At 48.9% G+C, this 19,141-nt stretch overlaps 1 protein-coding gene across 2 annotated transcripts in view; it reads right to left on the bottom strand.

Annotated features, from left to right (window-relative positions):
* Nucleotides 1-19,141, bottom strand: part of PDIA5 (protein disulfide isomerase family A member 5) — a 92,041-nt gene that overhangs the window by 58,136 nt on the left and 14,764 nt on the right. For both annotated transcript variants that reach the window (XM_043594331.1, XM_043594332.1), the window contains exons 2-5: nucleotides 11,669-11,795; nucleotides 8,703-8,790; nucleotides 390-473; nucleotides 95-140 (exon numbers count right to left, since the gene is read on the bottom strand). In XM_043594331.1, coding sequence (XP_043450266.1) covers nucleotides 95-140; nucleotides 390-473; nucleotides 8,703-8,790; nucleotides 11,669-11,795 — 345 coding nt within the window. The remainder of the gene's footprint in view (nucleotides 1-94; nucleotides 141-389; nucleotides 474-8,702; nucleotides 8,791-11,668; nucleotides 11,796-19,141) is intronic.

Below are 19,141 nucleotides of genomic sequence, written 5' to 3'. Positions count from 1 at the left end.
GCAATCTGCCCTTCCTTCTCTCAGAGAAAACCTGCCAGGCTTTTGGCATCTGTTCAGACTCTACCTCTGCTGAGAATGAGGGAGGTAAATTTACCTTAAATGTCACAGCTCGGTTATATTCAGTATGAAATGCACCATCCCTGTCGGATGAGGAGAAAAAGGTGTTAACTTTAAGAATGGTTATGAAGATACATACCTTTGGTTTCCTGCAGCATCTTAATAACATTCAGCTATTGAACACAGTTCAAGATTTTTTTAAAAAAAAGAACTGTAAACACAGAGGAAAAACACTGAAATAAAATTAACCTAACTCAAAACTGTTCACTGGGAATACCAATGAAAGCTTTCTAGCACTTACTTGGAAATTGGAAATGCCCACATGTACTTACTGGTAATGGAATAATTCAACCTTTTTGTCCTTTGGGCTCAGGTCAACTTTCATCTTCTTGCACAATTTTCTACTCTCAGCATCACTGAAAAGACACAAATGTCCGAAACCATTTGTTACCTGAGGTCCTCACAAAGGTGTTGACAGAGTAAAATCTGCTCGTGGCCTAAAAAAAGACTGGTACCTTGAAATTCTCAATAGCAGGGAAGGCCCTGACTATAGGTGGGCTCTCAGAGGACTGGAGGAAGCAGAGTAACCAAAAGGATATGGGCTGATCAAGAAAGACAGAGATAAGCAGAGGGGCAACATGGACACCTCTGGACAAAGCAAGTCCCCAGGAGTACAGCCCATTCTAAGAAGAAAAACCAACTACAGTATAGATCTGTGGCTCTCAGTCCTGGCTGCTCATCAGCACCACCTGGGAAATTTAAAAGAATACAGATTAACGTGGCCCTTCCCAGACCATTACTTCAGACTCTCTGCCTAAGGCCCAAGCAAGTTTTTGTTTTTAAGCTCAAATGTGTACCATATCCCACCTACTATATACCATCTGACCAGGATAAGAGGAGAATGTCCTACAAGGCTGAAGAAGTTACGAAATCTGAGCAGGTACTGACAGAAGCCACAGGGAGAGAGGAGAACGCTTCAGTGAGGTGCAGCTCCTGCAATATCACACTCTCACACTTCTTCTGATAAGAAACGTCTGTCTGGTGCCACTCAGCGTTTACAGAGTGCTCATGCCCGATCTCATCTCCGGTTTCCTCCCTGTGAGATCAACGGACCTCAAAATGTGGTCCTTGGACCAGCGGCATCAGCACCACCCAGGAACCTGTTAGAAATGCAAATTCTCAGCCCCATCCCAAATCTGCTGAATCAAAACTCTGCGGGTACTTGAGCAACTATGTCTTAAGGAGCCTTCCAGGTGATCCTGATGCACACCACTGTCCTCTTCTGGCTCTTCCTCCTTTCCCTCATCTTTCCAACGTTTGGCCTCCCCTATGACTCCCACCAGCCCCTCAGAGACCCCATCTGTCTCATAGCTTTCCCCATAACCTCACCATACTCAGCCAAGTCTGCCCAATGGCCAGCCAAAGGCAGCCAGCTACCCCACCCATGCAGGGCCCTCTCTCCAGAGCCACATGGACTTAGTGAGGGTATCTTGACTACCCAAGTCCACTGGTTCCCACTGACCACACTGCATGAGAAACTTTGTTCTGCCAGGTATGACAGCCACCTGAGGGAAGTCCCTTCATCTCTCACCTGTTTACATACCTCACTACCTTCTACAGCCATCAGCTTCACACAGCTGTGCACCAGCCCCAATACAGATAGACTAATTCAACCATTCAGCTCAATTCTAAAAGCAACATTCATCAATGGACAAGCAAAAATGTGGGACCTCATTTTAAGTGTAGAACACACTTTGCAATTCAAGAAGCATGTCTTACTAGAGAGATGTGTGTAGGTCAGAGAGGGGGCCGCCCTCCTGCCCCCACCCCAACCCAGGCCCAGGCTTTTCCCTCCCTATTTAGTCTTGCCTGTGGTAGTCAACACCACAGCCACTGATCTGGCAAACAGTGGGGACTCAAAAGAAATGCATGATAAATTCCAAAAGGAAAGGCTAATGACAATACAGTGGCTGCTCCCCCAAGGTGGCAAGGGCATTTAGAGACAGGGAATCCAGAGAGAAGGTAGATAAGCAGAGATGGGGAGGAGATCCAGATGGGCTGAGGGTATACATCAGAAAGCTCCTGGAAGGGCAGCCCACGGAATCCAGTTGCTAGAAACTCGTCCCCTAAAGCCCCGTGGGGATGCCATACACGCCTCCAAGTGACAAGGGCTATTACAGTTTGGGTTTGCCCTGCCCACAGGGGCTCTGTGGTGAAGCCCTTCTATTACAGGTGGTAGATTTGTTTGCAAACAACTGCATCTAAGGTGCCCTTTCCCTGCCTGAGTTAATTCCCCAGGAGAGGACTCCACTTGGGATGTTTACAACCATTCGCTTGGCACTGGCCTTGTCCAGCTTTGTTCTGCCGATCTCAACTGTTTCTGGGTGACCACCTGCCATTCACCCAACTGCAACAACAATCTCAAGCACCTCAGGCCTCCCTCAGCCCCATCCTGGCATCCAGCAGGGGCACCCAATGGGCCTGCCCACTCTGCCGCACCTGAGGTGGCCGCTCAGACTTTGCAAGGCAGCCAACCGGAGGGGAGAAGCGCCACCCCACGCTGGCTCTCTTCCCTCAAGCCTGGCTGGCAGCCTCTTCCCATGACTTTCATAAAGTAGAGAGAGGAGGGACAGGGCTCAGAATCATTCTAACCCCAATCCCTGCCTGCTCTGCCAGAACCCACGCCAAAGAAAAGTCTTGCTGCTGCAGCAGTAGGGTCCCCGGGGAGCTCAGACCAGGCTTAGGGGAACCAGGGGAACCAACAAGGCTGAGTGGAGCCGGGGAGGGGGGGCACAGAGGTTCTCCCGCCTGTTCCTCGGAGTGGACCCCTGGCTGCGGGTCCGGCCCTGCCTTCGGCCTGTGGCCCCCCCACTCCAGTTAAGTGAGTCACAGCTGTCCCTGCCACAGGATTCCTTGTTGCAGACTTGGTGCAACCCACTTCCCTCTTTGGGTTATGACACTCCCCCCAGGATTCTCTCTTCTCCCCTGCTCCCTACAGACAGACAGACAGACACACACACACACACACACACACACACACACACAAATGCGCACAACACGCGTGCTCGCAATAATGCACAGTTCTCAGGGGGGTCACTGGGGAGGTGGCTTCCTGGCCTATTTGAGCACCTCTGTCACAGATCTCAGAGCCTCAGCCAAGCACCTCCCACATTCCCACACTCCCTTCCCCACGGTCTTTCTCTCCACAGAGCACAGCTCCACATCTGACCATGTCCACTGTCACCCCATCATAAATGTTTGCTCCATGAAGGTGAGGGCTTTGTTTGATTCCCCAGAGTTACAACAGCAGCTGGCACCTAGCAGACACTCTCTAAATAGCCTGAGCGAAGGAGTGAATGAATGAATGATGCTGTCTTTTCACTGTCAGGATGAGGCCCTGCACTTCTGGCTCTCTGGGCTCTGTCTACTGAGCTCCAGTAAGTGATGTTAAATATGCTTACACATGAAGAAGCAAATGCTAAATTTAAATAATTTTTAGAAGAAAACATAAGACTTCAAAATATGTTATGCCTGCCCTGGAAGGCCCCAAGTCTTGATCTGGAAGCCAGCACTGCTCTGGGGAAACTAAAGCAGATGGGAGAAAGAGAAGGGAGAAGAAGGAAAATGTGGCTATAGGTAATGACCTTAAACCTTCAGGAAAAGAAAGCAGTGAGCTCCCGATATGCAGCCTCAGCCCAGTGAGAATCGGCCCCAGGAATTAGCATACCAGGCACAGCTCCCGCCTGCTGGCTCCGGCTCAGCTGCCCTGACAGCAGCACTCCGTGCCAAGGCCGAGCCCAATGCCAGGCTGCAGGGCACAAGGGGAATACCAACTCCCTAGCACACAACCCGCTTAACAGCCGGACAACCACCACCAGCCAACCCGAGCGTGCCTGCTGAGGTCTGAGCCAGGAGGTGGAGGGAGGGGAAGGGACAGCTAACAAACCCCTGGATAGAATCCAGACACCCTACAGACACCTCACAGCCACAAGCTACCAGGCCTGGGACCTGGGAGAAAACCAGCATAGATGGGGGTGGGGGTGGGGGTGGGAGGTGCCTTCAGCCATACAGGCAAGGGTAGGGAGTGGAGAGCCAGGAAATTGAGAATAAGGGGAAAAGAAATACCCATATAAAGAAGAGCAGAGGAAAAAGACCAAACAAATGGGGGAGGCAGGGACCCAGAGGTGGGAAGAGGCGACAGAAACCAGCAAGGAAGAGGGAACAAAGTGGGAGAGAGGACAGAGGCTCTAAGGAAAAAACAGGAGAGACCTAAGAAGCAGACGCCCAGAATGGGGGGAGACACAGAAAGACCCCCCAAAAGACTGGAGGACACTTAGGTACATACACACTACACACAAAGCCTGGCAGCTTCCAGGATTTTCTGAACCAGGCTATTTAGGGATGAGAGCAAACTGGAAGATTCAACTCCATGGTTCACACAAGTATAAACTGAAGCCCAGAGGGGGCAGCGACTTGCCAAAGATCCCACAGCTATTAGCTGTCAGAGTCTGGACTTAAAACCAAGCCCCAGGACCCGCAGTCCTGTAAGTCCCAATGCACTCCAGACTTCTTAAGGGTCACAGCAAATCATTCTGAACACTGGGGCTGACTGTGATGCCCAGGACTTTGTTCAGGGGCATCCTCTCAACAACCAAGCAATCCTCACCCAAGAAAGAGCCATTGAACAATGCATGCACCACTTCTCCCCATCAGCTTCTGGGAATGCTCTGAAACAATCCTGCCCAGATGAAAAATAATAGTAAAATGGGATCTCACATTTATATTCTAGAAAAAGCTCATTTACTGGGACCTGGAAAGAAGGCAGAATATGCACTATTGTCCCATTTTACAGATGAGTAAACAGACCTGTCCAAGGTCACAGGGCTAGTAAGTAGCAGAACAGAACCTTCAACCCAGGCCTCTGCCCTTATTAGGCACACCTTCAAAGACACTTCACCAGAGCACTGTCTTCTCTTGCCCTAGAATGTCCCCTGTTCCCTTCACCTGTCCTTTATTTTTTTTAAGTTTTATTTATTTTGAGAGGCAGAGGAGGGGCAGAGAGAGGGAGAGAGAATCCCAGGCAGTGCAGAGCCTGATGCGGGACTTGAACCCATGAACCATGAGATCATGACCTGAGCCGAAGTCTGATGCTTAACTGACTGAGCCTCCCCTACATGAGGGGAGGCACACTCTGGCTGACCACCTGCTATTTAGTAGCTGCTAGGATAAAAAGCGAGCAGACATTGGCTCCGTTCCACATGCTCACTCCACTGCAGACAGCAAGAGAAAGCGTTCTCGAAAGCACTTCTGCCCATCCCTGGAGCGTCTCACTCAGACTCATAAACACAGACTGAATGCACTTAGGACACGGTGAGAGCTTTCATCACTGGGCCACGGGGTTAACGTGGTAGGCTCCCCTAATGGTTTACGGGACACATTCTGAAGGCCAGGAGCAGGTGTGGCCAAGCAGGAGGGCAGACCCATCACCCTTGGGGAACTCCTTATGTAATGGTGATCCGTGAGAACTGCCACCCACCCCTCCCACCCGTGGCCTCTGTGGACTAGCGCCCCAAGTTTTGTCCCTTGGGCTGCCCTGGGAAGATTTCAGTACACCCTACCTATGATTTCCAATTTGGACCCAGATACCCCCCTCTTCTAACACAATCCATTAGAGCTCCATAATCCATCTACTTATCTAAACTATTTTAAAAGCTATTTAACATTTCAGTTTATACTTCTTAGAGGAATGAATTGAGTGGCAACTACACAGAACAATCTATCCTTTTGTCTTAAGGTTACCTCTTTAGGCTCTAAGATGCCTCCCTAGATTTCCATTTTAGCACATCAAAAGTCATAGGATTATTTCTCCCATTGGCACTTTTATTGACTCCAGACATCATGTCTCCAAACGAGTCCTGAATTCTAATGTTCTTAGTCTGTCTTCACACATTAACCCTGGCCCCATTTAGTCCTGCCTCTGCATGGAGCAGAGCAGGACTGCCACCTCTACACCCATCGGCAGATGGCCCAGGCAGTCCTCGGGGCCCATACCACAGGGAGCTGCCTGCAGGGAAAGCCAGGGCACTTTAAAGACCTGGTACTCAAAGGTCTTTGCATCACACTGGAACTCCACCTACTCTGTGAAGCTTTCTCAGGCAGAATTTTACAGGCAGAATAAAGTGAAACCCCTCTCATACATAGCCTCCACTCACTACACTTCTCACATGGATTATAATCACCTGGTTCGATGTCTGCTTCCTCTTTGCACACTGAGCTCCTGAGGACACTACTGTCCATCTGTGTACCTCAAGGCACATAGTAAATGCTTGGGAATGTTGCAAGGGAATGCAGCAACTAAATCAAAGCTCTTCTGCCCATTTCTGACACCTGCAAGCCTAAGAACTTCCTGTGATAAGGCTCCATCGGCTGGCGTGGCAGAACCGGTGTCATCCTCAGATATGGAGATTCCAAAGTGTCCTGTCCCCTCTAATACTGACAAAGGCTATGTACCAGTCACGTAGCACACTCTTGGTAAAATGTGGGAGACTGAGACATACCTACAAGACAAGAACACTTTTAGACCAACTATGCACTAGAATTAACCAATGGCCAAGATCTTATCAAATGTCTGGGGAGCAGTCTCTTCCAGTAAATTGATGTCTGAATAAATCAGGAGGTGTGAGGCCAGACAGGAGCATGAACCCACGCACATACACCCCTACAGCAAACACCACTCAGCTAAGACTCCTTCTCCTGGTCTCATTCAGTGCTTTGTCAAAATATAAATCTCCTTCAATTCTCCTCAATCATGGGCAAGACAAACTTGAGGCCATCAACTTATAAATCAGTTGTGTGCCAGAAGTTCATTCACAAAACAGCTGTTTAGGGGCACCTGGTGGGCTCAGGCAGTGTCCAACTCTTGGTTTTGGCTCATAGTTTGTGAGATCAAGCCCCACATGGGGCTCTGTGCTGACAGCACAGGGTCTGCTTGAGATTCTCTCTCACACTCTCTCTCTCTCTAAATAAAAATAAACTTTAAAAAACAAATTTTAAAAAACCCAGAAATTTATTTTTATTAAAAAAAAATTTTTTTTTAATGTTTATTTATTTTTGAGAGATAGAGACAGAGCATGAGCAGGGGAGGGGCAGAGAGAGGAGCAGACACAAAATCCAAAGCACGCTCCAGGCTCTGAGCTGTCAGCACAGAGCCCAACACGGGGCTCGAACTCACGAACCACGAGATCATGACCTGAGCTGACGTCAGATGCTCAACGGACTGAGCCACCCGAGCGCCCCTAAAAAACCAGAAATTTAGAACTCAGATTGAAGAGGAAGAAGGCTATACTGCAGTACAGCCCTAAAGCTCATTTAACCCACAGGGTTAAATGTGGTAGCCAGGCTGTAGCTCAGGCAAGAACAGCCACAATAAAAGTGAAGGTTAAAAAGCCCTTTTCCCAGCAGAGACCCACCTCTTTCCCGTACTTAAAAGAGTGCAATATTCTCCTTTCCCCTCCTCTTCCCAGGCTCATACTCCCGATAAACCCTAAGTCCAGGTGAGAAGTGGCTGGACACAGTGACTCCGGAAACTCTTCCTGTCCGAAGTCACAAGGGCGTATAACGCTGGTATCCAGGTCAAGTGCAACATAGACCTTTGCATACAATAGGTGTTCAAACATGCAAAGGACAAACCTGCTCTTAGTTACCTCTCCTCCTAAGTTCCTTCACTATCTAAGTGCCTTTTATGCATTTATGCCAATCTAGGCCAAATTGGGAGCTAATTATATAACAAGAGGGGGTGTGGGTGTGTGTGCATTGCATGCACAATGCACTGACCACAGAGAGATGTGGAAATTATTCCTAATGATTGAAAAGAAAGGGAAGCTGAGTACACCCTGGACTCAAACTCCCACACTAGGAAGAATCAGAGGAATTCCATCAAGAGCCCCCTTCCCCACACTAAGAAGTAGCCCCCCTTCCTACAGACTCCCTCCTGTGGGCTGGTGTTTGATCCTGCCGCCTTAACACAGACAAGAAAGTCTCTGGGAGGAGGGAAGTCAGGAAGGAGGAGAAAGAGAAGGAGAAAGAGCTGGGAGCACCAGCACTAGGACAGGCAGTGGCAGGCAGGGAGACAAAGGTCAGAAGAGAGCGCTAGAAGGAAAAAGCCACTGACACATCTAATGGAGCCACCTCGGAAGGCAAGGTGGCTGATTCCACCACCTTTGCACCGAGGGCAGTGGAGACCTCTATTAATGCCCTGGGCTGGAGATGAAGCCCATGATTCTTGCTGCAGACCCCCCTCACGAGCAAGCCCACTGGGTGCCTCTGAAAAGAACCTTGTCTCTCTGGCCATCAAGGCCCCCTCTCTCACCTGCTGGGAAGAAAAAAGTCAAGTCACACAGGACAACAGAGTAAAAAGGGAGGAAGAATGCTGGGGCTGGAAAGAACAAGTGGGAGAGCCAGAACTGCCCCTTCTCCAGTCCACAGGTGACCCTCAAGTAAGGTTAGGGAAGCTTTTCTGCAGCAATTTCTCCTATCACAGCCTCTCTCCCAAAGAGTTAATCAGGGACAACTCCCTACCCCACCCTCCAGATCCCCCAAGGACGCCCCGTCCTCCAGCCACCACGCCCCATGTCCCCAGGACATACCCACAGTCTACCCAGCAGATGGTGCCTTGTCCTTTCACTGCCTGGGCCACAGTGGACAATAACCTGAGATGACTTTCCGCTGCAGCCTCTGTAAAAAAATAAAAAATTAAACATCTGTGCCCAAGTCCACGAGGGTCACCCCTGCCATCTTCCTTTAGGGGCAAGGAAGAATGGGGAGCCATCCTTGAGGTGAGATCCTGAGCGCCACTAAAACACTGACCCTGTAATCAGTAGTTCGGGGAGAAATCTTCTCAGAAACCCCTGCTCCTGCCAGGCTCTGGACTCCTCCCCACAGACACCGAGACCCCAACTCACACCTCTGTTAGGCTACATCTCATGCCTCACTGTTCCAAGGATCTCGCAGTCAGATCCTCCACTCTGACTCATTACTTTTCTGGGACAAACTGTGAAAATTCTATAACCAAACAATTACAGTTCTATAACTAATATAGGGAACAAGGTTGCCAATTCCACACTCATCTGCCCTGGAGCTCAAACTGCGAGCTGACAACAGCAGGGACCAGATACTTCCTTTACTTGTGCATCACATCTTCATCTTGGCAGGGGCTCAGCAACCTGGTGGCTAAATGAGGATTATATGGGACACTGGTCCCAGATGGACCAATGTCAAGTGTACCCAAGTCACATTTCACAGCCCATTTCCCCAGAAGCGACAGAAGGGCCAGCCCTGGCAGTACCTCAGGGGTTAGCTATAAAAACATGGACTACACCTTGAGGCAAGGTAGGGTGAACACAAGAAAGGAAGTTTTTCATTTGTCCAGGTACCTGGGAACTACTGTAGGAGGGCAGGTACTTGGGGATGAAGCCTCTGTGGCCAGGATTTCAACATTGACAACTTGCAAGGGTCTGCTGCAGAGTGGCTGTGGCCAGTGTGTCCCCTTCCCCCATCACATCTGTGAGCTCACTTGAAGGGCCCGTCACACAGACACTGATAGCAAGAGCAGGTCTGCTGCCTCCCTCACCAAAAACCCTAAGATACATTCCAAAGCCAAGCAAAACTGATGTCTGAATTATTCACCTCCACAGATCCCCTTTTCTAGTGTGGATAATGGTAGCTGTTTGTGAATACAAAGCATGCTGAGCCTTTCATGCAAGTGAACAAAAAGCATCTTTCTAGAGACGCACAGGGAGCCACCCGAGGGAGGCACTCCCAAGAACCCCACAAGGACAGGTGGAGGAGGGAGCGTGGCAGAGGCGGGAAAGGCCATGGCCCCACCACTCCTCTGGGCTCAGCCTGGGCTTGGTGAGGCACAGGAAAGGTACACACTGCTTGAGAGGGTGGAAGTGGAGAAAATCCAGTTATTGCGCTGCTCCAAAAACCCACTGAGGGTCACATGTGTTGCAGCAGGCCGGGGCAAGGAGGCAGGAGGGTAGTCACCTGGGTCCTGCTACCCCAGCAGTAGGAGGCAGAGAGGGGTCTAGTAAGCAGGAAGCACCGGAAGTCCCAGTGCCCACAAGGGTTGGCTGAGGGCAGAAGAGAAAAGAAGTGCGGTCCTCGCCCTGCCCCCTGCCCCACAAGCCCCTATCAAGAGACCCCACATTCCCACTCTCTAACTTACCATAACCACTTGGTGATCTCAGAGCCCTTCCGTCCCAGCAGGATTAATATTATTTCTTCCGACCCTCCAGCAGAGGAAGCACAGAGAACAGCTCCACCATCTACCGGCTGCTAGACCTCAGATGAGTTGGCTATTCTCCCTCTACTTGAATTTCCTCACTTGTACACTGGACATTATCTGACAACCTGTACTGCCTCCCTCAAGGAGGCAAAGGAGCAAACAGGAGCATGTCGCAGAAGGTCCTTGCAGTCCTTGTCAGATGATGAGCTTATGTGACGGGACCTACCCAGAGAAGGAACTGAGCATGGCCCAGCACTGGCAACTGCCCAGCTCCAAGAGCATCCAAGGGGATGAGCCATGCTTACTCAGGGCCCTATGCTCCAGGCCTCAGGAGCAATTCTGCTCCTCCCTTGCCTCAATTTCCCCCCTACTCCTGACAACAGAGATGCTAGACACATTCTGGGCTCCCAACAACAACCTCAGGAAGTGTGTGCCAGGCCCTCAAAAGGGCAAGAAGTAGCATGTGCCAGGGTGCTTAGAGGATGCAGGGTTCAGGAGAGACACACGTCCAAAACATCCATCAGCCCCTAGTGCCAATGAGTGTCAAGGATGAGCTGCCAGGGAGAACTGTGCCCAGGAACTGGCCCAGGCACTGGCTGTTGCTTCTCCAGGGCACAGAAAACTTGGCATCCTTAGGAGCAGTGAAAACACTTAACTCTGCTGGAACAACACCAACAGTCAGATGTTCAAAGTCGCAGCCAAGAGCTGAGCAAACCTCTCTCCATCCACTATGCCCTTGCCAGCCTCAAGGTCAGAAGAGGCAAGCAAGCCACAGTCCCACCCTCCACTGAAACTGCTCTGTTGGAGCCCACTGCAAACTCAGTCTCATGTTCTGACCCCAAAGCAGGACAGATGGGGGCCAGGCAGGGCCAGGGCTGCGAACCTGGGTGCGTGCTCCCAAGCCTGGGACCAATTCAGCTGGTGACAGGCCGACCCAGCCAGCTAATCAACAGCTCTGGCAAAGCATGTCCTGTGATGGCCAGTCCGTGCCTGTCCAGGAAGCCACAACATCCACCCCACTGACCACCATCCTCCATCTCCCTTCACACACATCCTCTCCCTCCTGAGGTAGTGAGGACTCCAGAGGCTCTTCCCAAGAAAGACTGATTATAGGGAACTGAAACAACCTCTCAGGATGCAAAAGAAACAGAACTAACACCCCTCTGTGCTTCTGCCTCATCTCTTGGGGAAAGTGGACAAGCCCGATGACCCTTGGACCCTCCCTGAGTGGCTCCTGGTCCTGAGGTCTCTGCCTCCCACTGGTGCCCCGAACCCAAACCATCCCATCGCTGATGGATGACCCCCAAGTCCAGGTTGGGCACTCACCAGATTTGGAGTAAAGCACCAGCACATTATTCCGGGTCCTGAGAAGTTTTTTCAAGTCCTTGGGGTCAGAAATTCTCTCGATGAGTGAGGAGACCTTTGTGCAGGACAGCCACGTCGGCAGGACGACCTGGGGATCAAGGAGCCAAGGACCATGAGCCCCAGCTTCCCGCCAAGCCCAAGGAAGAATGGGTGCCCGCAGAAGTGCTGCCTAGAACACACTTTACTTCAGAAGGGTAAGGGCACACCGACCCTTCTCAGGACTACATCAACCTTTCCACATCATCCCTTTTCCAAATTACCAACACCTCTCCCCCAAGACACTTCCCAGACCATTCCCAGTCTCCAACTCCCCCCTCGTCTTCAGGCACGTTTGTCAAGCTGTAGGGGCTGCATACTACACAAGAATGCTGCATGGACACACTGGCCACCCACTCAATCAAGACCTGTCTGGGAGGTGGACATCTGTACTCCACACGGCACTCCAACACCACACACCAGAGCAACGTGAAAATGCCACCCACCTAGAAGCACGGATGCACAAATCCACAGAGAAGTAACATCACTTCTCATATTCAGGATGGGAATGGAAGGTTTTCAGCTTTTCCCACTCAGCCAATGATCTCAGGAGGCCAGCCAACAAGAAATGAGCCAATTCTTCCCAGAGAACCCTGAGAACTCTGAGCAGTGGAGGCACCAGGCACCTCTGCAGGCACAAGGAGGGGTGGCCAGAAGCAGAGGCTGGGGGAGGAGGTGTGTTAAAAGTCCAAATAAGGAACAGTCATACAGCAGATCCCCTCACCCAGCCTACATAGCTGGCTCCTTGCCTAGCTGTCAGAAAACACGGGGCTACTATATGGAGAGACGAAGAAAAGCTCTCCTGGGAGATACCAGGCAGGGAGTAGAAGTATGGCCCTGAGAGAAAACGAGGGGATTTAAGGGAAAGTCTATACACGGAACCTTGAGATCACTGATCCTCAAGCCCCAACTCCCCCCACATCTCCCTTCCCTTTTCCAGAATGTTGTCAGTCTTATTCCCCTAGGCAGGACATTAGAGAATGTTTCTCTAAGGAAACTGAGAAGCACAAGAAAAATAACCTAAAGATGGTGATTTGGAGATCCTCCAATGAAACAACTAACTTCCCACTGAGATACCCACTGTGAGGCCCTCTCAGTAAACAAATGCCCTTCACCTCCTCCTCACACTCACAGAGTCTCCAACGCCCATGCCAGTGCCTTGCTATTCAATACAGATAACTCAAGTTCACCAGATATTTGAGGAAAGCCCTTAACACAAAAGACAGGGATGAAAACAAACTAAAAGAAAGATGATACTTAGAAGAAAAGAAAAACAACAGAAGAAAACAGCAAAACTATAATTATTATTCTCAGAGAAACAAAATACTGCATCCATAAAACAAGAATTGAATGCTATGAGACAGGAATAGTCAAAGAGAATCAGGAAAAACTCTTACAAAAAACTCTCACAGAAATAAAAAATTTCAAAAGAGTTGAAAGTAGAATTAAAAAAAAAAAAACTCCTAGAAAATAAAACACAAAAATAAAAGATAAAAAATAGAAGAAAAGATAAGAAAAATAAGATGGATCCATTAAGTGCAAGTACCAAATTAAACTACAGTAAAACCTTGGATTGTGAGTACTTGTTCTGCAAGTGCTCTGCAAGGCTAGCAAGTATTTCTAATAAATTTTAACTTGACAAATGAGCAATGTCTTGCAATATGAGTAGTACATGATGCCAAACATCACATGATCACAACTGAGCCAATGGTTTCTCTCTCTCTCTCTGTCTCTCTCTCTCTCTCTCTGTCTCTCTCGCGCTTTAGGATTATGGGTGACCAGCTTCCACACTCAGATGCTCGGCCTCAGGCTGTGGCATTTGACAGAAATCAGTGATTTTTCAGAACACTGGAAGGTACCCACAACTGGCACTAGTGCATTTTTTGTCACTTCAAAGCACCTATGGACAGTCTTTTGCTTTTCCATACAAGTAAGCTAATGAATACTTTGCTTCATTCTGGGTCAGGCTGCCTACAGATATAGATCCCTTTCCTCTGTTGCCTTACTGCCAGTTACATTAAATATAGTATATGACAAGAGTTTATTAATACTGCACTATAGCCAACATCTACGTGAGTGTATACAATGGCCCCCATGCAAAAAAAGATTCCATGGAGCCAACAGATAGCAGTGATTCCATTAGTGATAGTGAAAGTCATCCTACACAATAACCCTCTTCTTTCATCTCCCTCACACCAGTAACGAAGGCTTTAAAAGTTTAACTGCAGGTTGTTTATTTTTCTTTATATTTTTTATTTTCTTTATTATTTTGTATTCCATTACAGTATCATAATAATTTTTATATGAATATTTTTGGGTTGCGGAATGAATCGTGAGTTTCCATTATTTCTTTTTTTTAATTAAAAAAAATTTTTTGGGGGTGTGCGCCTGGGTGGCTCAGTCGGTTGAGCGTCCGACTTCAGCTCAGGTCATGATCTCACAGCTAGCGAGTTCGAGCTCCGCATCGGGCTCTGTGCTGACAGCTCAGAGCCTGGAGCCTGCTTCAGATTCTGTGTCTCTCTCTCTCTCTCTCTGCCCCTAACCCACTCGCATTCTGTCTCTGTCTCTCTTAAAAATAAATAAACATTAAAAAAAATTAATGTTTATTTATTTTTGAGAGAGAGAGAGAGAGAGAGAGAGAGAGAGAGAAAGCACAAGGGGGAGGGGCAGAGAGAGAGGGAGACACAGAATCTGAAGCAGGCTCCAGGTTCTGAGCTGTCAGCACAGAGCCCAACACAGGGCCTGAACCCACAAGCCATAAGATCATGACCTGAGCTGAAGTCGGATGCTTAACTGACTGAGCCACCTAGAAGCCCCTCTTTTTTTTTTTTTTAATTTTTAATGTTTATTTTTGAGAGACACAGAGAGACAGAGCTTGAGTGGGGGAGGGGCAGAGAGAGAGAGGGAGACACAAAATCCGAAGCAGGCTCCAGGCTCTGAGCTGTGAGCACAGAGCCTGACGCAGGGCTCAAACCCACCAACTGTGAGATCATGACCTGAGCTGAAGTCCGAGACTTAACCAACTAAGCCACCCAGGTGCCCCTCCATTATTTCTTACAGGGAAATTTGCTTTAATATGCAAGTGCTCTGGACTACAAGCATGTTTCTGGAACAAATTATGTTCACAAACCAAGGTTTTACTGTAACTCCAGGAAAAGAAGTAAACAGAGGAAAAGAAATTATTAAAAAAAAAAAATCATTCAAGAAAATATCCCAGAATTGAAGAATATAAGTTTCCAGTCAAGAGAGCCCTGCACGAGTTAAAAAAAAACAAAACGAAACAAAAAAAACAAAGTCTCACCAAAGTACATCACTGAAAACTTTCCGAAAACTGCTGACAAAGAGGAGATTCTGAAAATTTCAAAGAAAAAAAAAATCCCACCATACACAAAAGATCAGGAGTCAGAATTGGCATAAGACTGCTCATTAGCACACCACAGAATAATGAAGCCTTGCCTTCATGACTCTCATGCAACATGATCTCCAACTGGAATTTTATACCCAGCCAAACTATCTGTCAATAGTGAGTACAGACTTACTTACACTTAAGAGCTGAGATGTGAAAAACTTACCACCAATACACCCTTTCTCAGGAAGGTACTGGAACTCATGCTCTACCAAAACAACAAGTGAATAAAAATGAGAAAAAACATGGAACCTAGGAAACAAAGGATCCCACAGACAGAGGCAAGGAAAATTACCATGTTGACAGTGAAGAGGAGTCCAGGACAAATATCCTGTAGTCTATAAAGCAATGAGCCCATAATGGAGCAAAGACAAAAGGTTATGGATGAATGAGACAATTGTAGATTATCTGATATGCTTGATTATACTGATCAGTTAAATAATCTGACCAAAGTTACATAGTTAATGAGTAACAGGACCAGAACCTGAACCTAGTCTCTCTACTTAACCTGATGCCCTGCCAATCCACTGCCTCTTTGCAGCCAGAAGTCTTGAGCTGCCTCTGAGTTCTACTACTTAGTACCTAAGATGCCTAGCCAAAATCACTCAAACTTCTACAGCTTAGTGCCTTGCATCTGACATGGAGATAATGATACCTCCCTAGTGGGACTGCTGTGAGGATGCAATGGGGTAACTTACTGAACATGCTTTATAAATCATAAAGCACTTCAACAGTATCAGTTACCATAATATATAATACAAATTTCCATCTCAGCAGAATAGAAGATAGAAATGTGGCCATATTCTAGTGTTTCTAAATATAATCTGCCATTGGCATTCAAAGTTTCCTTCTCCCTAGGGTAAAACTATCCAGGAGGAAGAGTTGAGGAATTATTTCACCCTCATTCTGCCCTCCCAGAGCTGTGTATAATGCCTAAGGACCCACTGCCCTTGCACAGCCCACCTTGAGAGCTCGCCAAAAAGGTCATTCCATTATGTTATTACATGTTATTCTAGTGCTCCCAGGGAGCTAATGGACTTCAGACTAAAAAGTCCATAGCTCAATGCACATGATTAAAGGAAAAAAAGAAAAGAATCTGTTGGAAAACCACATTGATGCTGCTCTGTGTTTAATCCCCAGATAATATTATCAGTCAGGAAAAACAACTACCCTTGCCCAGTCCCTCAGCACTTTGACCTGTAGACCAGCACTCCTGAGACTGGCAGGCACCTACGCTTCTGGAACTGGTGAGAAGGAAAGGGGAAAGGAGGGAGGATGGGTCCAGAGCCCACTTGCCCAGGCAGCACAGTGGCATGCTGGTGGGCCACAGTGACACCAAAGTGTGTACAGCAGAAGCCTCAAGAGTCAAGTCTTATGGCATACCCACAGCTTCCTTTCTAAACAAACCCAGTGAACCCCTCAGATCATCTAACCAATAGCCACCCTCAAAGTAAAACCACTTTCCAGCCAGCTACCAAAGGCTCTGACCTAACGTTCACTCTCACACAGCAGGGAACTTAAGCTCAATAAGAAATACACTGAGCAAATTGACTTTGCTTGAATACTATCACCCAGTAGGATGCTAGGACTTAAACTGGGCACTGCCCATAGCCAGCCTAGTTTAGAACTCTCTATGGAGGTGTCTCCTTTCCACCTCCCCCAATCCCTATTCCACCCCTAGACTAAGAGCTCCGGAGGGCTGGGCCCAGCAGAGTGCCTGGCCCCTTGAAAGCCTGCAGGAAATATCTGCCCAGCAACATAAACCTGACAAATCACACTGGTTACCACACTCCTGACCTCTACAGAGATCACACACTAGGAAGATGTTATAAAGTGAAGGCATAATAGCTCTTGGGAGACATGGAAGGGGCCACCCAAAGCAGACAAACCACAGCACAGTGACGGTCTGGGAGAGAGTGGGTAGGACCATGCCCCACCTCAAGAAAGCCTGGCTCAAGAGCCTCATCTGGCCATGACCTTAGACTGGGAAGCCATCAGGGAGGCTGGAGGTGGAAGGACCAACGAGGTGGCTGCCCAAGAAATGGGTCTATCCAAAAGCCTCGGGGGAAAACAACAGAACTCAGTGACTATTCCTATGTAAGCAAGGAGGGTACAGAGAAGAGGCTAAAGTGACTCCAAGGATCTGGGCTAGGAGTGTGGAACAACAGCCAAGATGGAAGACGGGAGCAGTGGCAGAAGAGGCTCTGGTCTTCTGTTGAGGGAGGTGATAGATAATATGCTCAGGCATGGACGTGTGGACACACAGGCTTTCTTCAGGCAAGGGAAATCCTCAGTTGAGGAGAGGAGGAAGGACCAGGAGGAAGATCAGGAAGGATAAAGTGGAGGTGCCGCGTCAACACAGACCAGGGAGGAGACACACAGGAAAGGGGGTGATCAATCTGCAGGCAAAGACCGTGGCAAAGTCCCCAGGGACATAACAAGCAAACCTTAACAGCAGAGAGGCGGGGGGAAGGCAGCCGGAAGTCAGGCTGCTGAGAAGGGAAAGCACACCCCAGTGTGGGAGCTGGGGTGACGAGGGGAAGCCACGCAGGTAGTCCAGTGGGTCAGGAGAAGGATGGGCTGTCTCCACTGTGGACAAGTGTGGGCATAGGAGAAAAGAACTGGCCTAGAGAGGCAGGATTTGGAGATTTGGGGGCAAGAGAGGAAAAAGAGTCAGGATACCCAGATCCGAGAGAACCAGAAGACTTGGTTACTAAGAGCTAAGATGCCGTGCTTAGTATCTTTGAGACGGGGGGGAAGATGAAAGGCCCCTGGGTGCCTGGCCTCAGACGGACCATCACATCAGCTCACAACCACGGAGCAGTCAGGAGGACTGCCCTTGCCTCCCTCCCCAAGAGGTCTCTCCTCCAGCCACTTAACATTCTCCTTTCTCCTCCGCTTCCGTCTATTTTAACCTTTGCAGTGTGCACGCTCCTTCCTTTCCTGAAGATGCAGCTCCAGTGAGCCTTGAATCGCCTTGCCAAGAGCCTTCCTGCAGACTTCATAAGTCACAACCCACAAACCCTGATAACAACAATAATAACAACATTAATGATGCACAAACTCTCTGCTTTGTCAAGCCCTCAGCGGGGAGAGGGCAGCGTCTGAGAAGTGCTTCAGCAGCCAGCCACCTTCCCAGCCAGCCATAGAACTGTTTCCGGGTATGGCAGCTCTTTACATTCTAAGTCACTGGCTTCGGATCGTTCTGCTCACCAACCCTCAGCTTTAACAGTATTTACACTAGGGCCTGGGCTCAGACCCATAAAACGTTCCCCCAGTGCAGGGCAGAACACTGCTGGGAAGGCCAGCTGCCTCTGTTCCTGCTGCTGGGGAATCCTGGAGCCCCACATGTCAGCGTCCCCTGTCAAAGTATATACCCCCTCTTAGAACACCATGCCCCTCCATCACGGTAACAGCAGCCTCCACCCCCACTCAGAGCACAGGTCCCCTTCAGGGCCCAGCAGCACCCAGGCTGCTGGGCGCAGAAACCCTCACTCCACCTCCATCACAGCTGGAGGCATGAGGCTTCTCATCTTCCAGACGCCCTGAGTGCTCTCCTGCCCGTATCAGGGCCAGCCTACAGGCCCACTCTCATCTTCTCCCTTTGAGGGATCCCCACCCCTCAGACAGCACAGAGAGAGCACTGCTTCGGGAGCCAAACAGACCTGGGGTCAAACACGGGCACCGTCATTTAGAGCAACATGACCTCTCAGAGCACCATTTCCCCACCTGTAAAGTGGAAAGGATAATACTGATACCTCCTTTGCGGGCATGGCTGAGGATTAAATGAAGGGGGAAAAAGCACATAGAGAACCTAACATAATGCCTGGCACACAGAAGTACATAATAATCATAATTATCTTATTAGTACTATTAGTGAGACAAATCACAGAGCAAGAACAACAGTGAAACGGGAACCACCTCTTCCTCTCCAGGGCCCTGGCTACAATGAGGCAAAACAGCACGTCCAGGCAGGAAGGAGCATGCACGTA

The sequence above is a fragment of the Prionailurus bengalensis genome, chromosome C2 (assembly GCF_016509475.1).
Source record: "Prionailurus bengalensis isolate Pbe53 chromosome C2, Fcat_Pben_1.1_paternal_pri, whole genome shotgun sequence".
Lineage (NCBI taxonomy): Eukaryota > Metazoa > Chordata > Mammalia > Carnivora > Felidae > Prionailurus > Prionailurus bengalensis.
The sequence above is the reverse complement of the archived record's forward strand: the minus strand, read 5'-3'. Positions and strand labels throughout refer to the sequence as shown.